At 35.2% G+C, this 20334-nt stretch overlaps 1 protein-coding gene across 2 annotated transcripts in view; it reads right to left on the bottom strand.

The window, feature by feature from the left end:
• UBN2 (ubinuclein 2) overlaps positions 1–20334 on the bottom strand; it is a 104032-nt gene that overhangs the window by 11259 nt on the left and 72439 nt on the right. The window contains exon 17 of one of the 2 annotated variants that reach the window (XM_012526617.4): positions 15059–16505. The exons of the other annotated variant lie outside the window; for it this stretch is intronic. Coding sequence (XP_012382071.1) covers positions 16456–16505 — 50 coding nt within the window. The 3' untranslated portion in view covers positions 15059–16455. Of the gene's footprint in view, positions 1–15058; positions 16506–20334 lie in introns of those variants that run through there. 2 annotated transcript variants of the gene reach the window in all.

Here is a 20334-nt window from a genome sequence, read left to right as displayed (position 1 = left end):
ATGTGAAATGGTGCAGCCACTGTGGAAAACAATTTGGTGGTTCCTCAGAAAGTTAAGTAGAATTTTCATATGACCCACAATTCCATTCCTAGGTATATACTCAAAAGAACTGAAAGCAGGAACTCAGACATATATTTGTACGCCAGTGTTCATTGCAGTATTCCCAATTGCCAAAAGATAGAAGAAAGATGACTGTCCATCAACAGATGAATGGATAAACAAAAGGTGGTATATCCATACAATGGAATACTATTCAGCTGTAAAAAGAAGTGAAGTGCTGGTACATGCAACATAGGTGAAACTTGATGACAATATGTTGAACAAAATAAACCAGATACAAAAGGACAAATACTTTATGATTACTCTTATATGAGATACTTAGAATAAGCAACCAGGGGCAGAGAGAGAGAGAGAATAATGGGGAATTATTGCTAAATGAGTATAAGTTTTGGTTTGGGATGATGAGAATAGTCTGGAAATAGTGGTGGAAGTTACCAGTATTGTCAATGTACTTAATGACAAAATGGTTAAAATATTTTACCACAACTAAAATAATTTTAGGGGAGTGAATGTGATTCAAGTGGTTGAGCACCTGCTTCCCACAAGGCAGGTCCTGGGTTCAATCCCTAGTCTCCAGTACCTCTAAACAAAACAAAACAAAAAACCACACAAAAACACACACACACAAAACAATATTTTAAAAAAATCAATAGCATTCCTTGATACCAGCAATAACCAGCTAGAAAATGTAACAGAATAATATATTATCCACAAAAGTAACAACTGCATAGTACCTAGAAATCAATATACGAAGATTTGCAGAGAAAAAATTTAAGCTCTTTTTAGAAGACATAGAAAAGGACGACGACGACTTGGATAACTAGAGAAATACATCAGGAAGAGATAACTTAAAGGTTCTATTATTCTTTCTAAATGACTCCACAAATTAAATTCAATCCTAATCAATATTTCAACTGGAATTTTTAGATGGAACTTGAAGAAAAAATTATTCTAAAATTTATTTTGGAGAAAAACAAACAAACAGCTGAGTCAACATTAAAGAACAGAGAGGGAGACTACTAAATATTAAGGTATAGTACAAATCCATGGTAATGAAAAACAGTATGACGCAGGAATACATAGAACAATGGAAGAGAATAGAAAAAGAAAGTTCAAAATAGGCCTTTTACTATATAAGAACTTGACATATGATAAGAATGGTAACACAAATTAATGGGAGAAGCATTGATTTACTAGATGATGTTGAGAAAATTCTATATGAAGAAAAATAAAGCTGGACTCTACACAATATATAAAAGTGGACAACAAATGAATTATGAACAAAAAAATGAAAGGTAAAACTATAAAAATAACAGAAGAAAAAGACAGTATCTTTATGACCTAGATTTAGGAAAAGATGTCATAAACAAATCCTGAAAACCTCACATTAAAACAAAAAATAGGTAGATTTGACTATTCAAGAGTAAGGATTTATGTCTAATATAGGATGCCAAAGAGTTCAAAGACAGGTAACAGTCTAAGATATCTGCCACATCTAAAATTGATAAAAGATTAGTACCTAAAACATAAAAAGAACTCTTAAAAGACAGGAAAAAAAATTGACTAATGAGCAAAGGAGATGAACAGGCCATTCACAGAAGGGAAGACTAATTATAGCCTTGTTTGTGTTAATAAGGAATTGGAGACAATCTAGGTATCCACAACTAGGAGAACAAATATGTAGAATGTGGGGGATGCATACTGTGGAATACTTAGAGCACTAAGAAGCAACAAACAAAATGTACATATGGCTACATGGATAAACCTAAGAAAGTGTGAGAAAAATAGGAAACAGCAAAATTCATAGCATGGAACCCACTTATATAAATTAAAATTGCATCATGCAAAATAACATTTATTAGAAGGATGCATGCACAATCAAGTCACATATCAAATATATAAGAATGGGTGTCTATGGGAGGGAAAGGAATCGGAAATAGGGAAGAATGGGGAAGCCCACTGTCTAATAAAATGAGGGAATGAGGAGTTCTTGGACCAACTGAGAATTACAATGTGCTGTGAATTGAGGCATATGATTAATTCATTGCTTTGCCTCTGAGGTACAAGAAAGTAAAAATAAATTATACACAACACATTTGCATAAGGTTTGGAACTGCAACAGCCACTTGGGAGAGCATTAAGCTGCCAGTGGAGCTATCTGTGGAACCTGGCAGAGCAGGAAGACAGAGCATTGGATCTTGGTGATATTGTTTCAATCACTAGAAAAAGTTTCAACTAAAACTAGGTGTACCTCTAGACTACTCAGTTATATGAACCAAAAGATTCCATTTATTTTTTAAGTCACTTTGGGGTGTCTGGCACCTGTAGTGAAAGAATTTAACTATCCACTCTTGTACTTAAAAAAAAAAAAAAGTAATACCTACACCAAACATATTTTAATAAACATTGGATTCACCTCCATATTTTGGAAAATTAAGGGAGCAAGAGGAAAGATGAGTTTAAGAGGAAAAAAGTGAGAAAAGAGACAGAATAATAATAGCCACCATTTATTAGCTCCTACTATGTGCTAGGCACTATGCTAGGTGCTGTCTACTTTGTCTTTAATCCAAATAACAAATCCCACCATAGGGTATTATTCCTCAGTAGATTAGGAAAAAGGCTTAAAGGAAGTGAGCACCTTATTGACATCCTCATAGTGGGGATTTAAGAACCTGTCTATGGGATGCCAGCCTGTGCTCCTTCACATTATACTACCCTTCTAAAAAGAAAGATAGTAGGGAAATAACAAAGGGACAGACACAGGAACATAAAGGTAGATGTACACAGAGACAGGGAAAAAAAAAACTCAAAGAAACAAACCATGTCAAGGTACATATTGATAAGGAAGAGCTGTAGCTTTTGAGGTGAGGGCTTGACTGACATACCAAAATAAACTTGCCCTAGGGGAGTGTGTCACTGTCCAATGCAAAGCTCATGAATTCAGTTGCAATGCAAACCAACACCTGGCGCATACAGAACGAGCTCTTCTGTTTCTATTTCCAAATTTTGAAACTTTTTCAAGAAAAGATTTATTTTCTCAAGTATTTCTCAAAATTGTGTTTGTATATGAAGCAATGACACAGATTTCAGACTCTGACTTTCCATCTGATGTACATACACAGGGGTGTAAACAGCTATGCAGTTGTTAAAAAGAACAAGGCAGAACGCTATGTACTAATAGGGCTTAATCTCCAAGGTAAATGATAAAATGTTAGATACAGAACAGTGTACATGGCATGCTGTTTATTTTTTAAAAAGTCAGATACACACTTAAGCTCATAACTGGAGAAATCGGTAGCTGTGGTTGCTCTGGGAAGGGAAAAGGAAAAGAATTTTTGCTTTTCATTCATTATACACCCATATACCTTGCATTTTTTTCTTTTTAACCAAGTACAAAAATAATCTTCAACAAGTATTAAAAATTAAATTAAAAAAAGAGAAAGCAGTCTTTTACTTAGCTTCCCTGGTTGAACTTACTCTGTTACCTGATTATTACTATTTTATGTCAAGCAGTTCATTTTGTCTTCCTTCTAGCCTAAATCCAATTTTGGGATCTAGTATGGCCTGAGTAGAAATAATATTCTTTTTTTCCCCCTCTTTGAGTGATGAAACAAAAAGTCTCCTATCCATTTGGTCCTCCCTCTCAACCAGTGTTTCTTAAGAAAACAAAAAAAGTACCCATATTATCCATATTCATTTAATATACATTTAAGTAAACATTTCCTAACATTGTTTCCAACTTTTTTACTATTATGAACATTGGATGAACATTCTTGTACACAAATATTTGTACAGGTCAGTTTTTTCCTTAGAATAAATTCATAAAAGTGAAATAGCTTAGTCACCATTTGTTAAATTTCCCTTCCAGCTCCATCTATAGTTGTTGCTCCATGTAAGAGACACTTTCTTAACCAGTCACCCTTTTCTATGCCAAGCTCAGGTCTGACACTATTTCTTGCTTAAGTGGAGATGTGTAAAATATGCTTCTTGATGTGCATCTTTTTCTAAATGCCCCGGAATAACCGCACCTTCTGGACATTTGACGCTCACTTAACTCTAGAGAATTGTTTTTACTTATCCTTCTTGCTTACCTCTTGGTCTCAAAACCATTAGTTTATTCTGAAATCCTTAACTCCTTGGGCCCTATCTTCTAATTTTAAAAACTTTTGAGCTATTTTAAAAATAAGACTACACTATTGTTATTATTTTGAAGTATGTCCCTTTTCTTCTTTTCTATAAACATTTATATAGGTATTCAACAAATTAGCATAATACTGTAATAATTTTTTTGTATCCCTTTTTGAAATTTAACACATGGAGAGCACTTCCTGTCAGTAACTACTCAAAAAAATGCTTGCAAAATAATTCACGATATGGATATCATAATACAGCTGCTCTTGGAGCTGAACATGTTTGTTCTTTTTTTTCTACCATAAATATTATTGACAAGAATACTTCTGTAGATAGATCTTTATCTGTCTGTACTTAGAATACATTCCTAGAAGTAAAAATTAGTGTTATAGGGTGGAGAATACAGAAGATTCTGTATACATGACAAATTGCCCTTCATTTTTGTGAGTGATGATATTAATATTTGTATTCTATATTAATGGGATTGAACATTTTTCATGTATTAACTAGTTATCTCTATTTCTTACTTTGCCACTGAGCAAAGACACTTATATGTAGCACTTCAGTTCTTACTTGCCCTGAAAAAAGAATCTGTTACTTTGTATTTCCTAGTATGTACTGCGGAACACTAGTTCTAAGAATGTTAATAAAAGCTAACATTTATTTAGTGCTTACTACATGTAAGACATTATGCTAAGTGCTTTACATGCCTTATATTTAGTGTTAATTGGAGCACATGAAACAAGTGTTCCATGGTCAAACAAACCTGGGAAATAATGGGCTAAAAAATTGTGCGTACCAATGGCGCTTTTAATATGTAAATATTACACATATACAAGATGAAAATAAGTTATAAGTTTGGTCAACTTATTTGCCACAGACTTTTTTTTCCAAAAAGCATCTAAAGAGGTTATTATTCCCAAGAACACCCTTTTGTAAAACTGTCCTTAAAGGTTATTAGTTTTTTTCCAGTAAAAGCACTTGCAGCCCCGTCTTCTCCCTCTAAGCATCATGACCACAACTTTTTGAAATTCTAGCCTCTTTTGGTCTTCATGACAATACACTGAAAATACATTAAGTAAAAGCAAAACGAAGAAAAATGCACTCACACCACCACTCCTTATATTTTGGGGTTTATGTCCATCTCTATATTTTTTAATAGATACATATTGAGCTTACAGATGACAAACCGCTCAATTTCTCTGGCAAATTGCTTTCTATCTCCTCTTCATCCATTCCCTACCCTCTACCCTGGATTTTTAAGGCTGAAGTCTTTCTCTGTTCTTTTCTTTTAATAACACTTTTCCTAGAAATCCTCAACTCATAAAGCTTTAAAAGATGATCGTTTCTGGGGAGCAGATGTGGCTCAAGCAGTTGGGCACCTGCTTCCGTCATGGGAGGTTCCGGGTTCAGTTCCCAGTGCTTCCTAAAAGACAAAAAGCAAACAAACAAAAAAACAAACTAAGGGGAGCCTCTGTGGTTCAGTGGTTGAGTGCCGGCTTTTCACATACGAGGTCCCAGGTTCAATTCCTGGCCCTTAACTTAAACAAAAAGGAAAAAAAAAAAGACGATCATTCCAAAGATAATGTCCATGTCTATACTTCAAACCCTGACACTGGTAGGATCATTTCTAAAAAAGAAAGACAAGACACTATTATCCAAAGGAAGGAATCTATTGAGGCTGCATTCAAGGACTCACAATCTACTATTCGAAACGTATACCCCATAATCAGACTGGTCTACTTCCTGCTTCTTCCTGATTCTGCTCAAGGCATTCCATTTTTAATTCATCTAGCCAAATCCTACCTATCTTGGGGGACCCAGCTCAAGTGCCATCCACTTCACAGTTTTCCCAGATCACTCCAGTCCAATTTCTTCTCTCCTCTGAACTCAATTGCCAGATGGCAATGGACTGTCTTTGTGACCAATTTTGAACCATTATCTTTTAACTTGTCATGTGACTGCAAACTGAGTATGATGAGGGCGGGAACTGTGTCTTTTACTTCTGCATCCAACATTGCCTAGCACCGTATGATACAGACAAAAGATGCTCAACTACTACTGAAAGAAGGAAACATTAAATCCAAGTTAGCCCAATAATACAACAGACACAGGAATAATATGTACATTCCTCTTTATTTAATACAACAAACACGTAACACATACAAAAAGAAAAAACACTCATGTAAAAGGCCCTGTCACAAATGATAGACAGGAAACATCTACACTGAATCAAATAAGGCTCCTACTTTAGAACAGGGGTTTGCTAGCTACACCTGGAATATGAGCAAGGCTGTTGCGAAAGAAAAAAAAAAAAAAAGGAAGAAAAATCACTGCACTGAAGGAGTATGTCCATGGGGTTACTTTACTGAATTCACAGATCCATATTTAGGAATGTTTAGGCCCTCTCACATATCCAAAATTCAGCAGGGATTTATGAAACATAATTTTTTGGTTTAAAAATTTTACCTGCCCTCATTTCTTCTTAGAAAGTAGGGACTAGATTTCTTTAAAAAATAGAGACCAGCAACTGCCCGAGACAAGTTTAGAAAACTTTTTATCATTAAAGTTCATGTAGAACTGATAATGTAAAAGCAAGATGAAAGCAAGAAGAATTTTAACTTTTTAGTCATTTCCTGATAGCCAGCATTTAATCAACCACTGGAAAAGACAAAATGGAAATACCTAGGCTCAGTGCAGGGTTCAGTAGCAGCAGTTTGTCCATATTCCTGCTCCTATTAGAGCTGGAAATTAAACAAGCACCAGTTCAACTCAAAAGAGCCTTATTCAAACACACACACACATACGTACCCACAACCATTCACATATTGTCACCCCCCCCCTTTTATTTAAATTTATTTTATTTTTTTTACTAAAATAATACAAAAAAGGGAGACAGGAATATTTACAAAAATCCATGGCTGGTACAGTACATTATTTTAAGACACACTAAATGCTACAATCTTTCAGGTCCTGAGATTATTACAATATCAACTTTCAAAGCTTGTGTTCAGGTCCAGTTTTTAAGGAGAAAAAAAACCCAACCCAAATATTAAGTCACACACTTATTTAAAATACAGTATATCCCTTCAAGTTAGCAAAAATGCACCTCCCTATTAACAAATGGAATACAGTAATTAGTACCATTCACCTATAGAACAGCAATTATTTAGGCCCCTTCTTCAGTTTGGTTTTGAAACATGTTGGCATCTATATCAATTGTGGAGGTGGCTAAAGTAAGGGGAAGATGTATTAACTGGAGGGAAGTTCCTCTACAGAGTGAACATTCACTGTATAAATAAGTCCTATTTCCTTCTGTCATTCTCTTATCAAAATTCATACTGCAAGGTTTGGAAATATGTGCTTACCCAGACTAAAATCAAAATCATTTTTCCAATCAGGACAGCAAAAAAGGTTTGCAGTCCCATAATGATTTTTATAACTGCAAATTAACGTTCTTGCTTGTACTAAAAGAGAGAAAATACTCATAACTTAGTTACCTTGGTAGACTCTGATTAACATATTTGGGGCACAAAATTTTCACCAGCCAGAGACTTATTTTCCTCTTCTTTTAAGCTTGACAATGTTTAGCAAGCAAAACACAGGGAATGGCCCTAGGTTTATGTACTTTCCTTAAAGAATAATTTGATATTTTTTATATTTCTTACAATAAAATATTTTACAGTGCAAAGTTTAAGTATTTCTCTATGGAGGCTGGCCACGGTTCAGAGGAAATTATTTGTAGGGTGGGAACCTATCTCTAGAAGGATCCCATGCTTTTCTGAAGGTTTCAGAAGGTATATATAATTCGTTACGTAGGCATAGTCAAGACTTAAAAAATTGGCCAAAGTTGGTCAAATTTCTAACTAACTATATGAAACAGTAATACTTTTGTCAACTGAGAATAACTTCTATTTTAATGCCTCTAGACAAAACGGGGGTAATCCTTGGTGATTTTATAAGTATGGGAAAGAAAACCCAATTTGCTGGCAGAGGGCATGCTATCCCTGCAAATGGCAGAGATAAGCAAAAAATGAGGAATATTTATGGCTGCAATGATATAAAATACAAGATAGTGAAGATGTGACAATTAAGGGCATGTTGTCATATAGAAAAACATGCCAACTGGCTGGTCTTGGTTGCTGCTGACTTCTAAATGTGATCTAAGGGTATATGAAGCTGATAACTGAAAAAACTGAAGTATTTTCAAGTTATCTTGGGTAAGGGTCATCTCATTTTTTATTTCAATTAAGTTTCCATTGGTGTTCTATTATAAGATATTTTAAAACCAGATTTAAGATGAAAGAGAATTATTTTATTGGGCAAATTATGTCTAGACAGGTTTCTGAGGAACATAAAATTGTTACTAAAGATTCACAGAGCCTGTTTGACTCAGGACTATTCCAGAAGTATGAGAAAAAGCAAGATAGAGAATGAGAGTTAATGAGAAATAAGAGCCCCTATCAAAGGTCTGCATCTCTTCTTAATGTTAGAACAACTTTGCAAGGTATCAAGAGGAAGCTATGTCTACAATATCATTTGGTAGAGAAATCTATTTTGTAATACAAAGGAAAAGAAAAAAAATTTCTGTCACCAGTGATGCAAGTGACTAAGTCCTGGACACAAAGACCTCTTTAATTATTCTACTTATTTCTAAAAGTATTCTAGACCTGCTTGCGTAACAGTTTTGGGAAGCTATCTGAAGTTTAATTACTAACCTACTATGAGATGGAAATATGTAGGAAAGATTGAGAAGTAGAAGTACTACAACATGAAGAAATTAAATAAAGATCACAAATAGCTACTTTCAAGTGAATGGTACTTCGGGATTATTTAAGAAAAATGTAATTCAATATCAAGTTATTCAAAGGCAGATTAATGAAAATCCTAAGAGAGGCCCTGTTGGCATCCTCTGCTGGGATGTAAACAGTCTCCTGGAATATGCCTGTAGCCTTTATTTTTGAATTCACTGGGGACAAAGGAGAGATTGCCAAGACCAGTGAGAAAAGAATGTGAAAGAGTTTAGTCTTTCTTTCCTAGACTGGTAACAATATGCAAACTTGAAGAAGTGGTTAATTTAACAGCTCAGACCAGAGGAAAACAAAATGAAGACTAAAGCAAATGAGGAAAGAAGAATCCAACATTAATAATCAAAGCTATTTCTAATTACAGTCTGACCTTCTTTCAGCTCTAATAACCTGAACATTGTGCCAGAGAATCTGAAACTTTCTCCGAATTGAACACTGGGATGATTTTATCCTAACAATCCAAAGTCATTCCATGATATTAACTAGTTTTGCACCAGTAAAATGATCTGTACTTTTTGAAAATAAAGTTCACATTTTAAGACAGACAAAAACACAAAATACCTCTATTTTAGGCTTCTCTGTTAATTTTCCCTAAATGAACACACATTCAACAAAACCCTTATGCCTTATTTCTTTGGGTAGAAGTCTGAACATTTATTTGAAGAATGGTAAACGAGGAAATGTGGACAAAATGGTGGAAAATAAAGAGTATGTCTATCTGCATAGTTGATATTCAGAGGCTACTAAGGCCTTATCTGAAAAAAAAATCAATTAAAAAAAAGTAATTAAAAAAACTAAAATGTCATCTGACTGGAGATTAATTTGGCCTTGGTCAATTCTGGGAATTAACCCAGATGCTCTGTTTGCTCGGGTTTGGTCCTTTCTATTGACCCATTTCAGTTGGATAATTTGTTCCTCTTCTCCCTACATTCTCTTCCTTGACCCTGAATATGTGCTACACTTTAAATCTACAAACACACCTAACAATTGTGGCTCACATTTAACCTTAACTAAAATTGCAACATACATTCTTCCTGTCATTATTATTTTAAATGATAAAAGGAAAATTGTATGTATTACTAGTTAATAATGCAGGGATGGAAGCTGGGATAAAATGATCTTTGTTTCCTCCAGGAGTTGGGGAAAACGTATTTCCCTCTACCTGCACCTCCAAACCTGCCATAGCCAAGGAAGTGAATCCGTGCTTTCCCTTTCTCATTTTTCTACAACAGCTAATGGTTCCAACTCTTTCATGGGTTGAAAGGCATAAGTTACAAATGCAGACTGGCTAAAAGTAGACACAGGTGTGTAGTGCTTGCCCCTTCAGTGCAAAGCTGGATAAACCTGTAATTTCAGGAATAGTGTATAATCTCTGACTTAAAGAATAAGGAGACTCCCATTCATTCTTAGTAAGTTAAAAGCTTAGCTATCCATCATCAAACAAGTAATCAAAAGAAATTAGATACAAAAGATGGAAAAGTGAGGCAGATAAAACTTTCAGGATCATTTATCATCTCCAATAACCACTCATCCAAACTTTACCTAGCTTTAGCTCCACAACCTTGGTAAAACTCACGTTAAGTAATAACACCGTAAAAGGCTCAAAAATCTACTTATAACTAAGAAACTTAGTGTCATTCTCCTCATTAACCTGAAATTAATGATTTCATCCCACCACAAATATAATATGTTTAAATAACAAATATGTATCTAAATTAGAATTCCAGTGATCTTTTTTTTTAAACTAAAAAACCATATGGTGCTTTCAATACCCATTGTAAGGGAAACATTTTTAGCCTCTGCAGGAAGATGATAATACTACCTTTAATTATATAGGACATTTTTAGAAAAACTCAAAATACTTTCGAAATAGTAAAGTCTCTGATATCCCTGGGAGGTAGGTGAATATTATTATACCCAATTTTCTAGTGGGTAATCTGAGGCACAAAGGTTAAATGATATTCCCCCAAATAGTAATTTAAGAATAACACTGATGACTGGAATGCAGGCCACCTGTTAACAGTTTTGCTATCAAGTAATGTTACCAGGGAGTCTCACTTTCTCCTTTTTGGCCATCAGTTTCCTCTTCCCAATTAAACTTTTATTTTAAAGGGGGCACTTATTAAATATATTTGCACTGGGTTTGAGGATTGGTTCAACTTAGTCTCCCTTAACATGTCAAATCAATTTGTCTTCAACAAGAAACAGATGAGTCTTAAATTCTGGAATTAAATTACTGTGTGTAAGGGAGAAATCTAAGTAACCATAAAATCAGATTTAGCCAAATATAATTATCTGGCAAATAAAAAGAAAACTGAAGAGCTCAAGAATGCTATAGCATATACAAATGTTTTCCGCAGTATCTGAAGTCTTTCTACTTCTAAGTTTATTAACCTTTTAACAGATAGGCAGCTATATGAATTCTTCAAAAAACATTTCCCACCCGAAAGAAAATATGATGCATTTTTAACATTGATAAAGTTGCTAACTTCCTTCAAAAATTATTTAGATATAATACCATAATTCTAACTCCAGCCCTCCCATGTCTTTTTAGTCTTACCTGCCACAGTGCACCTTATCAACCTGACACAAAATAATCTTGTTATTCCAATGCTTTCTCCTGTATTACTTAATAAAAAATTTGAAGGGCACAGAACAGTGGGTTCCATCCAGGAATAGTCAATGAGTCTATTAAATTTATTTTACTTGTAATAACCAACTTATTATATATTTTTTTGTTAACTTCTACAACAGATATTCAAAGGGGAAGATAGCATCTTGGGAAAAAACAATTTCCCAATTGCCCATTTTAATCTACTAAAAGCAATGGAATAAACAAGGCAGAAGTTTGCAAATATCATTGAAAGGGAGTGCTTAGAAAGGATGCATGGTACAGCAGCTACTAGTTTTATATATATTACATATATATATGTATGTATGTATCTACACATATATCCATATACATATAAAGAAGAGTATTACAGCATTACATGACCTTGGCAAGTTTGAGATTCTTCCTCCTGAATCCCTGACTTAGAAGCCTGTACTTTAGAATATCTGAGAACAGTTTCAAAAGAGGGGGGGAAAAGAAAGAAAAAAAAAGGCACTTAACAAAGACAAAGGCCTGAATAGAGCATGTTTTTGAGGAGTAATATAAGCATCTTACCAGAGCTAAGAAATGATTTACAAAGAGCTAAACTTTTCCTCTTAAAATTTTATAAAATAAAATTGCATAACATGTTTGTATTCAGTCTTTTACCTACTACTGCATTTTTCTTCTGCTTCATTCATTACAAAACACCCCCAAAAGCAAAACAAAAACAAAAACAAAAAATGACCACCCAAAACAAAAACAAAAAACAATCATACACATAGATAAAAGTGCCCCTTTTGAGAACATAAGATCAGCAGAAATTTAGTGCTGAAGCACAAGGAAAGTTCTCAAGTTTGGCCTGATTAAAGATTTTTCTCAGTTTACTATTTCCAACTTTTAAACCAAACAAAAACAAAAGCAAACACAAATTCAAAACCTAAATGATAAAAACAATACAGGGACCAGTGTGCTTTTATGGTACACTCCTAAAATAAAGTATCCTAATTCTATACATGGGTCAAAATATATGCTAATCCCCCCCTAGAAATAAAGAAATGAAAATTAAAACCAACCAATACAGGCAAAATTCATTTTACAAATGTAGCAGCAAATATGATAGATAATTGGAGTTCTAAAAGGATCCCAAGGGATATAGAGTTCTCAATCAATGGCAGTTTGAATAACAGTAGAATTTTTCATTTTAGAAAATGTCTTGAACCAAGTAGAGGTGGAAAGGGGTACAGTAAAGGGCAACAAGAGGAGAAAGACTAGATGTGTCTGCCCTTCCCATCCCCAGGTAGTAAACAATTTAGATCTGCTTTGGGAAAAAATATCCTGGATTAAAAATCATTTCCAATAAGTTGTTTCCAAACAGGTGTCAAACCCACAGTATTCAAACATGTGCCAGGTTCTTCCCCTTATCTTGGTGATACAATAAACCTTAGTCAACTTTGATGACATAAAATATGTAATTTGGGGTAACAACATCCATCAAAGGGGTGGTGGGCGCATGAAAGAATGTATTAACACAATCCTCTGTTGTACTCAAAATGAGATCAAGATTTTGTAACTTGAGATTAACATCACTCCTTTTCCCAAAACCTTTTTCTTCAGGTTGTTTTAAAATCATGATATATTTTTTTTTACCCTCTGATTGCAGAAGCATATGAGAAAGAACTATAATTGACTTATAATGGAAATTATTGCTAGCATTTATCTTGGAGGCTCTGAATGAGCTTGACACTTGGCTCCCAAACAGTCTCCAACCGGAGGCTCAGCACTACTGTCTGTCTCTGGAGACAACTCTGCTGACCATTATTGCTTGTGAATACTGAGGAGTAACTTGTATGTACAGTAACAGCTTATGTATCAGTGAAGGCAATTTAAAATATAAGACAGCTGAAAACAGTTTAGTCTTCCTGAATCAAAAATCCTGCTGAATAGGCTATAATTAAGGGTGTTGAATATTTTTGCATTGGGATGTTGCTAATGCTCTTCAGAAATACACAATGCTCTATATCCTTTCCAATTATTCATTTTAAAAAATAATATACTTTAAGTGCAAAAATACAGTATGAGTCACAAGTTCTCTGTGCTAAAAATAACCAATTTATATGTTGTTTTTTACTAAGAAAAACTGTAAAGAGAGGTGACCATTAAGTATGGACACCATTTTCAATGTTATGATCTATAAAAGAAATAAGTTTGTATTTACATGTAGGAACTTTCTGAACATAGTTTATCTATACAGAAATACAAGGATGTTTTTACTCATTTGTACAACATAAAAAGATGAACTTGACTGAATTGGATGTAAGTCGGTAGTGAAAATGTGGTGGTTGTGTGGGGTGAGGTGGAGTTTCAACAACAGTCCTTAAGGAACCAAGACTGAAGAGAATAAAATATAATCTCCATACATATGGACTCATCAAAACCAAGGGCCTTCAGATATTTTTACTGGTTAGTATAAAATTATTCTGGGGTAGAAGTTCATAATCCTGCTCTTTTCTAATGACAAGAAAAGAGGCATCAGGGATCTTCACATGGCATGATTCAGAATTGATGCACTTGAGAAATTAATATTCCTTGATTTAAAGTAGTAATGAATTTATATGTGTGTGTATACACATACACACAGGCATACATGCACAATTATGAGCAGGAAGAGGGATAATATGCACTCTAAAAAGACCCAACTTCCCTCCTGGTTTGGGAAGTAAAAGAAGTTATCTTCCCAAAGAAAAACTCCTATCACTTAACCTGATAGTATGAGCGAAGACATTTTTTTTCTTTCAAATTAGGTAAAAAAAAATAAGAGGTCCACTACCTTGGAATAAACCAAGAGGACAGGGTAACTTACCCTAATTAAAAAAAAACAAAAAAACCTTAACCAAACATGGTCAATTCAAGTCAAAACCTCCTGCAACATCCTAATATCCTTCCAAAATAGGGTTGATGCATCACCTTTGTTTTATTGGTAAACTAAATTCTTAGAAACAAGAAATTATATCAATGACTCCTTTGAAATAATCCTTTCCCCTTATTGTAACAAGTTCTTGGAACTAAAGTTTCAGTTATTTATTAACTTTTTTTGCTATGAAGCAAGCCAATGTGGCTTTGAAATCAAAATATAGGCGTATGGATCTGAACAGATCTGTGGTAATTTATTCACAGTCCTATAGGGTTCTAGGACTTTTGTTTATAAAAGGAAAAGGATCTGTTAAATACTTTAAATAAACTTAAAGGTTTACGGTGGTGTGTATTGAAAACAAATGCAAGAAATCTTGCTACTAGTAACAGATTAGTACTACCACCAGTCTGATGCTGAATAGATTTTGTTATTTTGTTTCTTAATTAGTCTGCCAGAAATGGACAAGTAAAGAGTTTATACTGTACTTATGGGTACAGTTTGAAAACAGTCACAAGCCTAAATAAGGGGTAAGAAAAAGACAGTAGAACAATGAGATGAAAAAAATAAAGTGTATTCAAACAGGACCATAAATTTCTCTAACATCCTTTGTTGAATATTCTATTTGCATAAGGAAGCTGCAATAACTAAAGGGTCTTACTGCCTGCAAGTTTAAACTCATAAAAATACTCTGCATAAATAATGGTAAAGTTTAAGATCCCAAATGCTCAAAATCAATTTCACTACACTGGATATAGGGAATAAAAATATTATGCTGTGATTGTTTAAAAAAACAATCCATTGTACACATGACCTTAATGTAATTTCTTCCTTTAAAACACCATCTTCAAAATTAAAAAAATATATATGCTATTCAGAATGCCCAATGAAGAAGCATGTATAGTACATATGTATCCCTGCTTATATCAATAGCTAATAATCATCTGAAATACCACTAGCTAAAAGAACAGGAGAAACTGTGAACTGAGGTGAATTTAAGGAAAATCTACAGTTGATGTTGATAGGCCTGCAAGGGCAAAGAGCACCAAAGCAGCAGTCATTTCTCAAAGGATCCATTTCTCAAGAAAAAATGTGAACACAGTCACATTTAAACATCAAGAAAGGAAATAAAAATTAATCACTCAATACCCAAAAGCACACACCACCTGAAGAAAAGAGTTAAGTACCTGCTTCTGAATGGAAGATGAAATCGACCCTTTTACAAAAAGGGGACATCTAGGTTTTGTTTCTTTAAGAGCAACAGGCTCAATTTCTTGACTTTAAAAAACTCTAGATGATATAATAATATATATCACTGTGCTAATAATTTTTGGCAGCATCTTTAGTTCACTGTTCTACGTGGGAAGCTGCTACAAGCTGGAGAAGGTTCAAGTCTGTTCAGGAATTTTGAGGATTCAGTAGTTACTCAGATTCCGTCTGTATCAGACATTGAGTCATTAAATTTTTTGTGGCAAACTTATCACTTGCTGCATAGTCCACTCAAAGACATGATTAGTACTCCTGACAAACTGGCCTAATTCCAGACATACTGACTTTTATTATGCAATTATGTCTACGAGTGTTCAGAACCAACCCCCAGGATGGATGGAGTTTACCCAAATCCTCTCAACTTCCTTTTTCCTCTCCTGTGAAATATCAAATTTGTACTTCTGTGGGTTTGACAACTGAGTCTCTTTCAAGTCAGTTAATATGGTAACTTTGTCTTTCTTAGAAGAGACCAAAGGTCACTAACTTTGCACAAAAGCATTTCTTCCTTCTGCACCTGGCTTTGATCAAGTAATGTTTTCTTTTCTTTTTCCTCCTCACCACAGTGCTTGGGACGAGAGAATGTAAACATTGACAGAAACAGCAGCCCTATGACCACATAAGTACTTTCCCATCAGGTAGATTCCATCAGTCAATTAAATGTTTCATCTCCTTTGCTTGCTGGGAAGTCATTGAGATTTCCGTGGTAATTTAGTGTCCCCTTTACTTTGGCCACCATCTGAGAAAAAGAGAGCTTGAATTGGTATGGATTGGCATGTTATACAAAATAGGTAAGAAAAACAAAACAAAGCAAAAAGAGCAATTAACTTTCAATTTTTATGTGGACCGTACTGTTAAAAAGTAATTTTAATATATTGCGTAGCATTACAGAGGTTGGTAAGAACATAAAGCAGATAAAAACACAACAAGAATGATTCTCTTATCTCAAATAACTGAGGTTCAATTGAATACTATTTCAACAAATATATCACATCTATATAAAGGAACCAGAATATGTCATTCCCACCTTCAAGGAACCTACTATATCTTCCTATTTCTTTAGAAGACAGTACCAACCTAATTTTCTCAAAGGTGGAATTAAATTTCTTGCTATGATATAGCATTTGGTAATTAATTCTCAATTAGTTAAGTAAATAAAGGAACGCGCTGGTAATAAAAAATCCAGTTGAGTCCTTGTTTTGGTCCCAACCCAGCAAGAGGTGTCAAGGAAATCTACTAGAAACAATGGTTTCTATTTTTTATATATGGATATTTAACTGTTTATAGGGAAATGGTGATTCCTCCATTTAAACCTTAGCTAAATTGCCTACAAAAACTGGGAGAAAGGAAAAGAAGGGGATACCTGGGCGAGAGAAGAGCTCAATGACCTTGAGAGCCAAAAGAATATAGGGAAAGGCTCCAATAGGTCACTGCCTTAGCAAGGAAAATTAAGCATCAGAAACAACCCAGACCTGAGAGAAAAAGACAGGGAAAGGTAACCTTAATTTTTAAAGGTAGAGGCATGAATGGTAGAAATGCAGAAGTGAAAAGAAACAAATTACTGCATTGCAACAACAGAATCTTAATGCTGAAAAAGATCACAAAAGTCACATTGCCAGGTCCACTCATGTGATACATAAATCCCCCTGGCAAAATATAAATAAAACAAAAAAAACTGCTTCTGTTGAAGAAAAGATAAATCAATGAAACAAGATCATTTCAAAAGTTGTATAAACAGAATACTACTATTAAAATAGCTTCGGTGACATCAAAGAAATTGGCTTTTTCATTTATAATGAGATATTATACACCTGTGTTCATACAGAAAAATGATTTGACCTGATGCATAAATTTATAAAATGGCAAGGGTACTTTTTAAGTAAGATTATGCTCAAAGAAATTTTAGTTAATTAACAAACAAAAATACTCATACTAACTGGACTATGAATTCTTTAGATGAGGGTTTGGCCAACTATGGTTTAAGAGCTAAATCTGGCCTGCCACCTGTTTTTGTAAATGAAGCTTTATTAGAATCCAGCCACACTCATTTATTTACATATTGGCTAAGGCTGTTTTCGCACCACAGTGGTATAGCTGAGTAGATTCAACATACAGACTACATGGCCTGTGAAGTTGAAAATATTTACCATTTGACCCTTTATAGAAAAAGTTTACTATCCCCTCCTTTAGATGATAAGGAGAGAGAATTATCCATTAATTGAGTGCTGATTATCTACCAGTACTGTGCTAAAAGTTTTTTTTTAAAAAGATGTATTTATTCATTTATTTCTCTCCCCCGCCCCCGCCCTGGTTGTCTGTTCTCTGTGTCTATTTGCTGCATCTTCTTTGTTCACTTCTGTTGCTGACAGCAGCACAGGAATCTGTGTTTCTTTTTGTTGCGTCATCTTACTGTGTCAGATCTCCGTGTGTGCGGCGCCATTCCTGGGCAGGCTGCACTTTCTTTTGTGCTGAGTGGCTCTCTTTATGGGGCGCACTCCTTGCGCGTGGGGCTCCCCTACGCGGGGACACCCCTGCGTGGCACAGCACTCATTGCACGCATCACCACTGAGCATGGGCCAGCTCCACATGGGTCAAGGAGGCCTGGGGTTTGAACCACAGACCTCCCATGTGGTAGACGGATGCCCTAACCACTGGGCCTAGTCTGTTTCCCTGTGCTAAAAGTTTTAATCAATTATTTTTATTAAATTCTCATAAGAAGCCTATTAAAAACATTTAAAAAAATAAAACAAAACATTGTATTGCCCCCAATTTGCAATTAAGAGAAATGAAGGTCAAACAAGTTAAGAAACTTGCTCAAAGTGGCAGTCCTGGAACTCAAATTCAAGCTGATCTCTATGTTCAGCATCTTATGCTTTAAATGTTTTAAAATGAAACTTTAAAACATTTTTATTTCAACCACTTGGAAAATAGACAGTCATATATCCTTCTTCCCTCTAGAAGAGTAGCATTACCCAGACAATAAGATAATCAATTTAAAAGCTGGAACACTCTTCTGCCCTGATCAAGATGGTGGAGTAAGATGCTTCAGGGTTCCATGTCCCCACAGAAGCTTTGAACCAACAAAAACGGGCAGAAACATCTTTCTCAAAGCTCCAGAAAACAGTTAAAGGACTGCAGGGTAAGCATCAAGTCAAGAAAAAGTCTACAAAAGAGAGAGAGACTCTCATGGCATCCTGGCTGGGCTTTCCCCAACCCCTTACCAGCTTGGTGTAGAGCCAGCCCATGCCCCCAGTGTGTGGATTCCTGGTCCTGGTTCTAAAGGGAGTATAGTAACCCTTATTCAAAAACTGGGAGCATGTATGTCTGACTCAGTCAGTCTGTGGGTGGCCATAGGGAATTGCCATCCCAAAATTTGCCCTGCATGTAGAAGGCGGCTCACTGAGCTCTCCTACAGAATGCTGTGGGAGAGCAGTCAAGTCGTGAGGCCTGGGGAAAGAGATTGCTGGCTGTAGGACATATAACGTAGTGCTTGGGACCATGAGGAAACTTAGGGAAGAGGGGACATTTAGAACTATATAAATGGGGGAATTCCTAGGGCCACATGCATATACCCAAGATAAGGTCCCTATGCTCTGGCCAGGAGCTATCTTCTAAACTCACTGTAAGGATAAGTCCTGAAGGAGGGCACTCATAGCAGCAGGTCAATCTGCAAAGACTGGGAAAGATGAACTTTTTTTTCCCTTTTTTTTGTTAGCCCCTGGCATTCAAGGAAAGCTCTGTCATAACACTAACCAGATACAAGCTTAAGGAAAAGATGCCTCAACATCTAAATTCCAGTGATAACACATTAAAATATCAAAGTGTCCAAGTTTCAACAAAAGGTCATCACAGAACAAACAATGAAATAGGATGTGATGGTCCAGGCAAAGGAGAGGAACCATCAATGAGGAGGATCAGATCTGGGACATTCTAGACAAAGATCTTTAAAAAATGTTCCTAAATATGCTCAAAAAGCTAAAGGAAAACATAGACAAAGAACTAAAAGAAATCTGGAAAACAATACATGAACAGAAAGAATATCAATAGAGAGATGGAAATTACGAAAAGGAATCAAATGAAGCTGAAGACCAGAGTAACAAGCATTTAAAATTCCCTACAGTGGTTCAACAGCAGAAACTGGCAGAAGAGTGACTGTGAAGACATTCATCTGAAAAGTGGGGAAAAAAAATGAAGAAAAGTAAACAGGCTGAGGAATCTGTGGGACACTATTAAGCATGACAATATACACATTGTAGAAATCCTGGTAGGGGAAGAAAGAGAGAAAGGAATAGAGAGAATATTCAAAGAAATAATGGCTAAACACTTCTCAAATTTAAAGAAAGACATGAATATACACATCCAAGATGTCTTCCACTCCAAGATGCAATGGAAGACATTTAAAGTGCTGAAACCAAAAGCTGCCAGCCAAGAATTCTATATCTGACAAAACTGTCTTTCAAAAATGAGGGCAGGGGAAGCGGACTTGGCCCAGTGGATAGGGCATCAATCTACCACATGGGAAGTCCGCAGTTCAAACCCCGGGCCTCCTTAACCTGTGTGGAGCTGGC

The sequence above is a fragment of the Dasypus novemcinctus genome, chromosome 5, assembly GCF_030445035.2.
Source record: "Dasypus novemcinctus isolate mDasNov1 chromosome 5, mDasNov1.1.hap2, whole genome shotgun sequence".
NCBI classification, from domain to species: domain Eukaryota; kingdom Metazoa; phylum Chordata; class Mammalia; order Cingulata; family Dasypodidae; genus Dasypus; species Dasypus novemcinctus.
The sequence above is the reverse complement of the archived record's forward strand: the minus strand, read 5'-3'. Positions and strand labels throughout refer to the sequence as shown.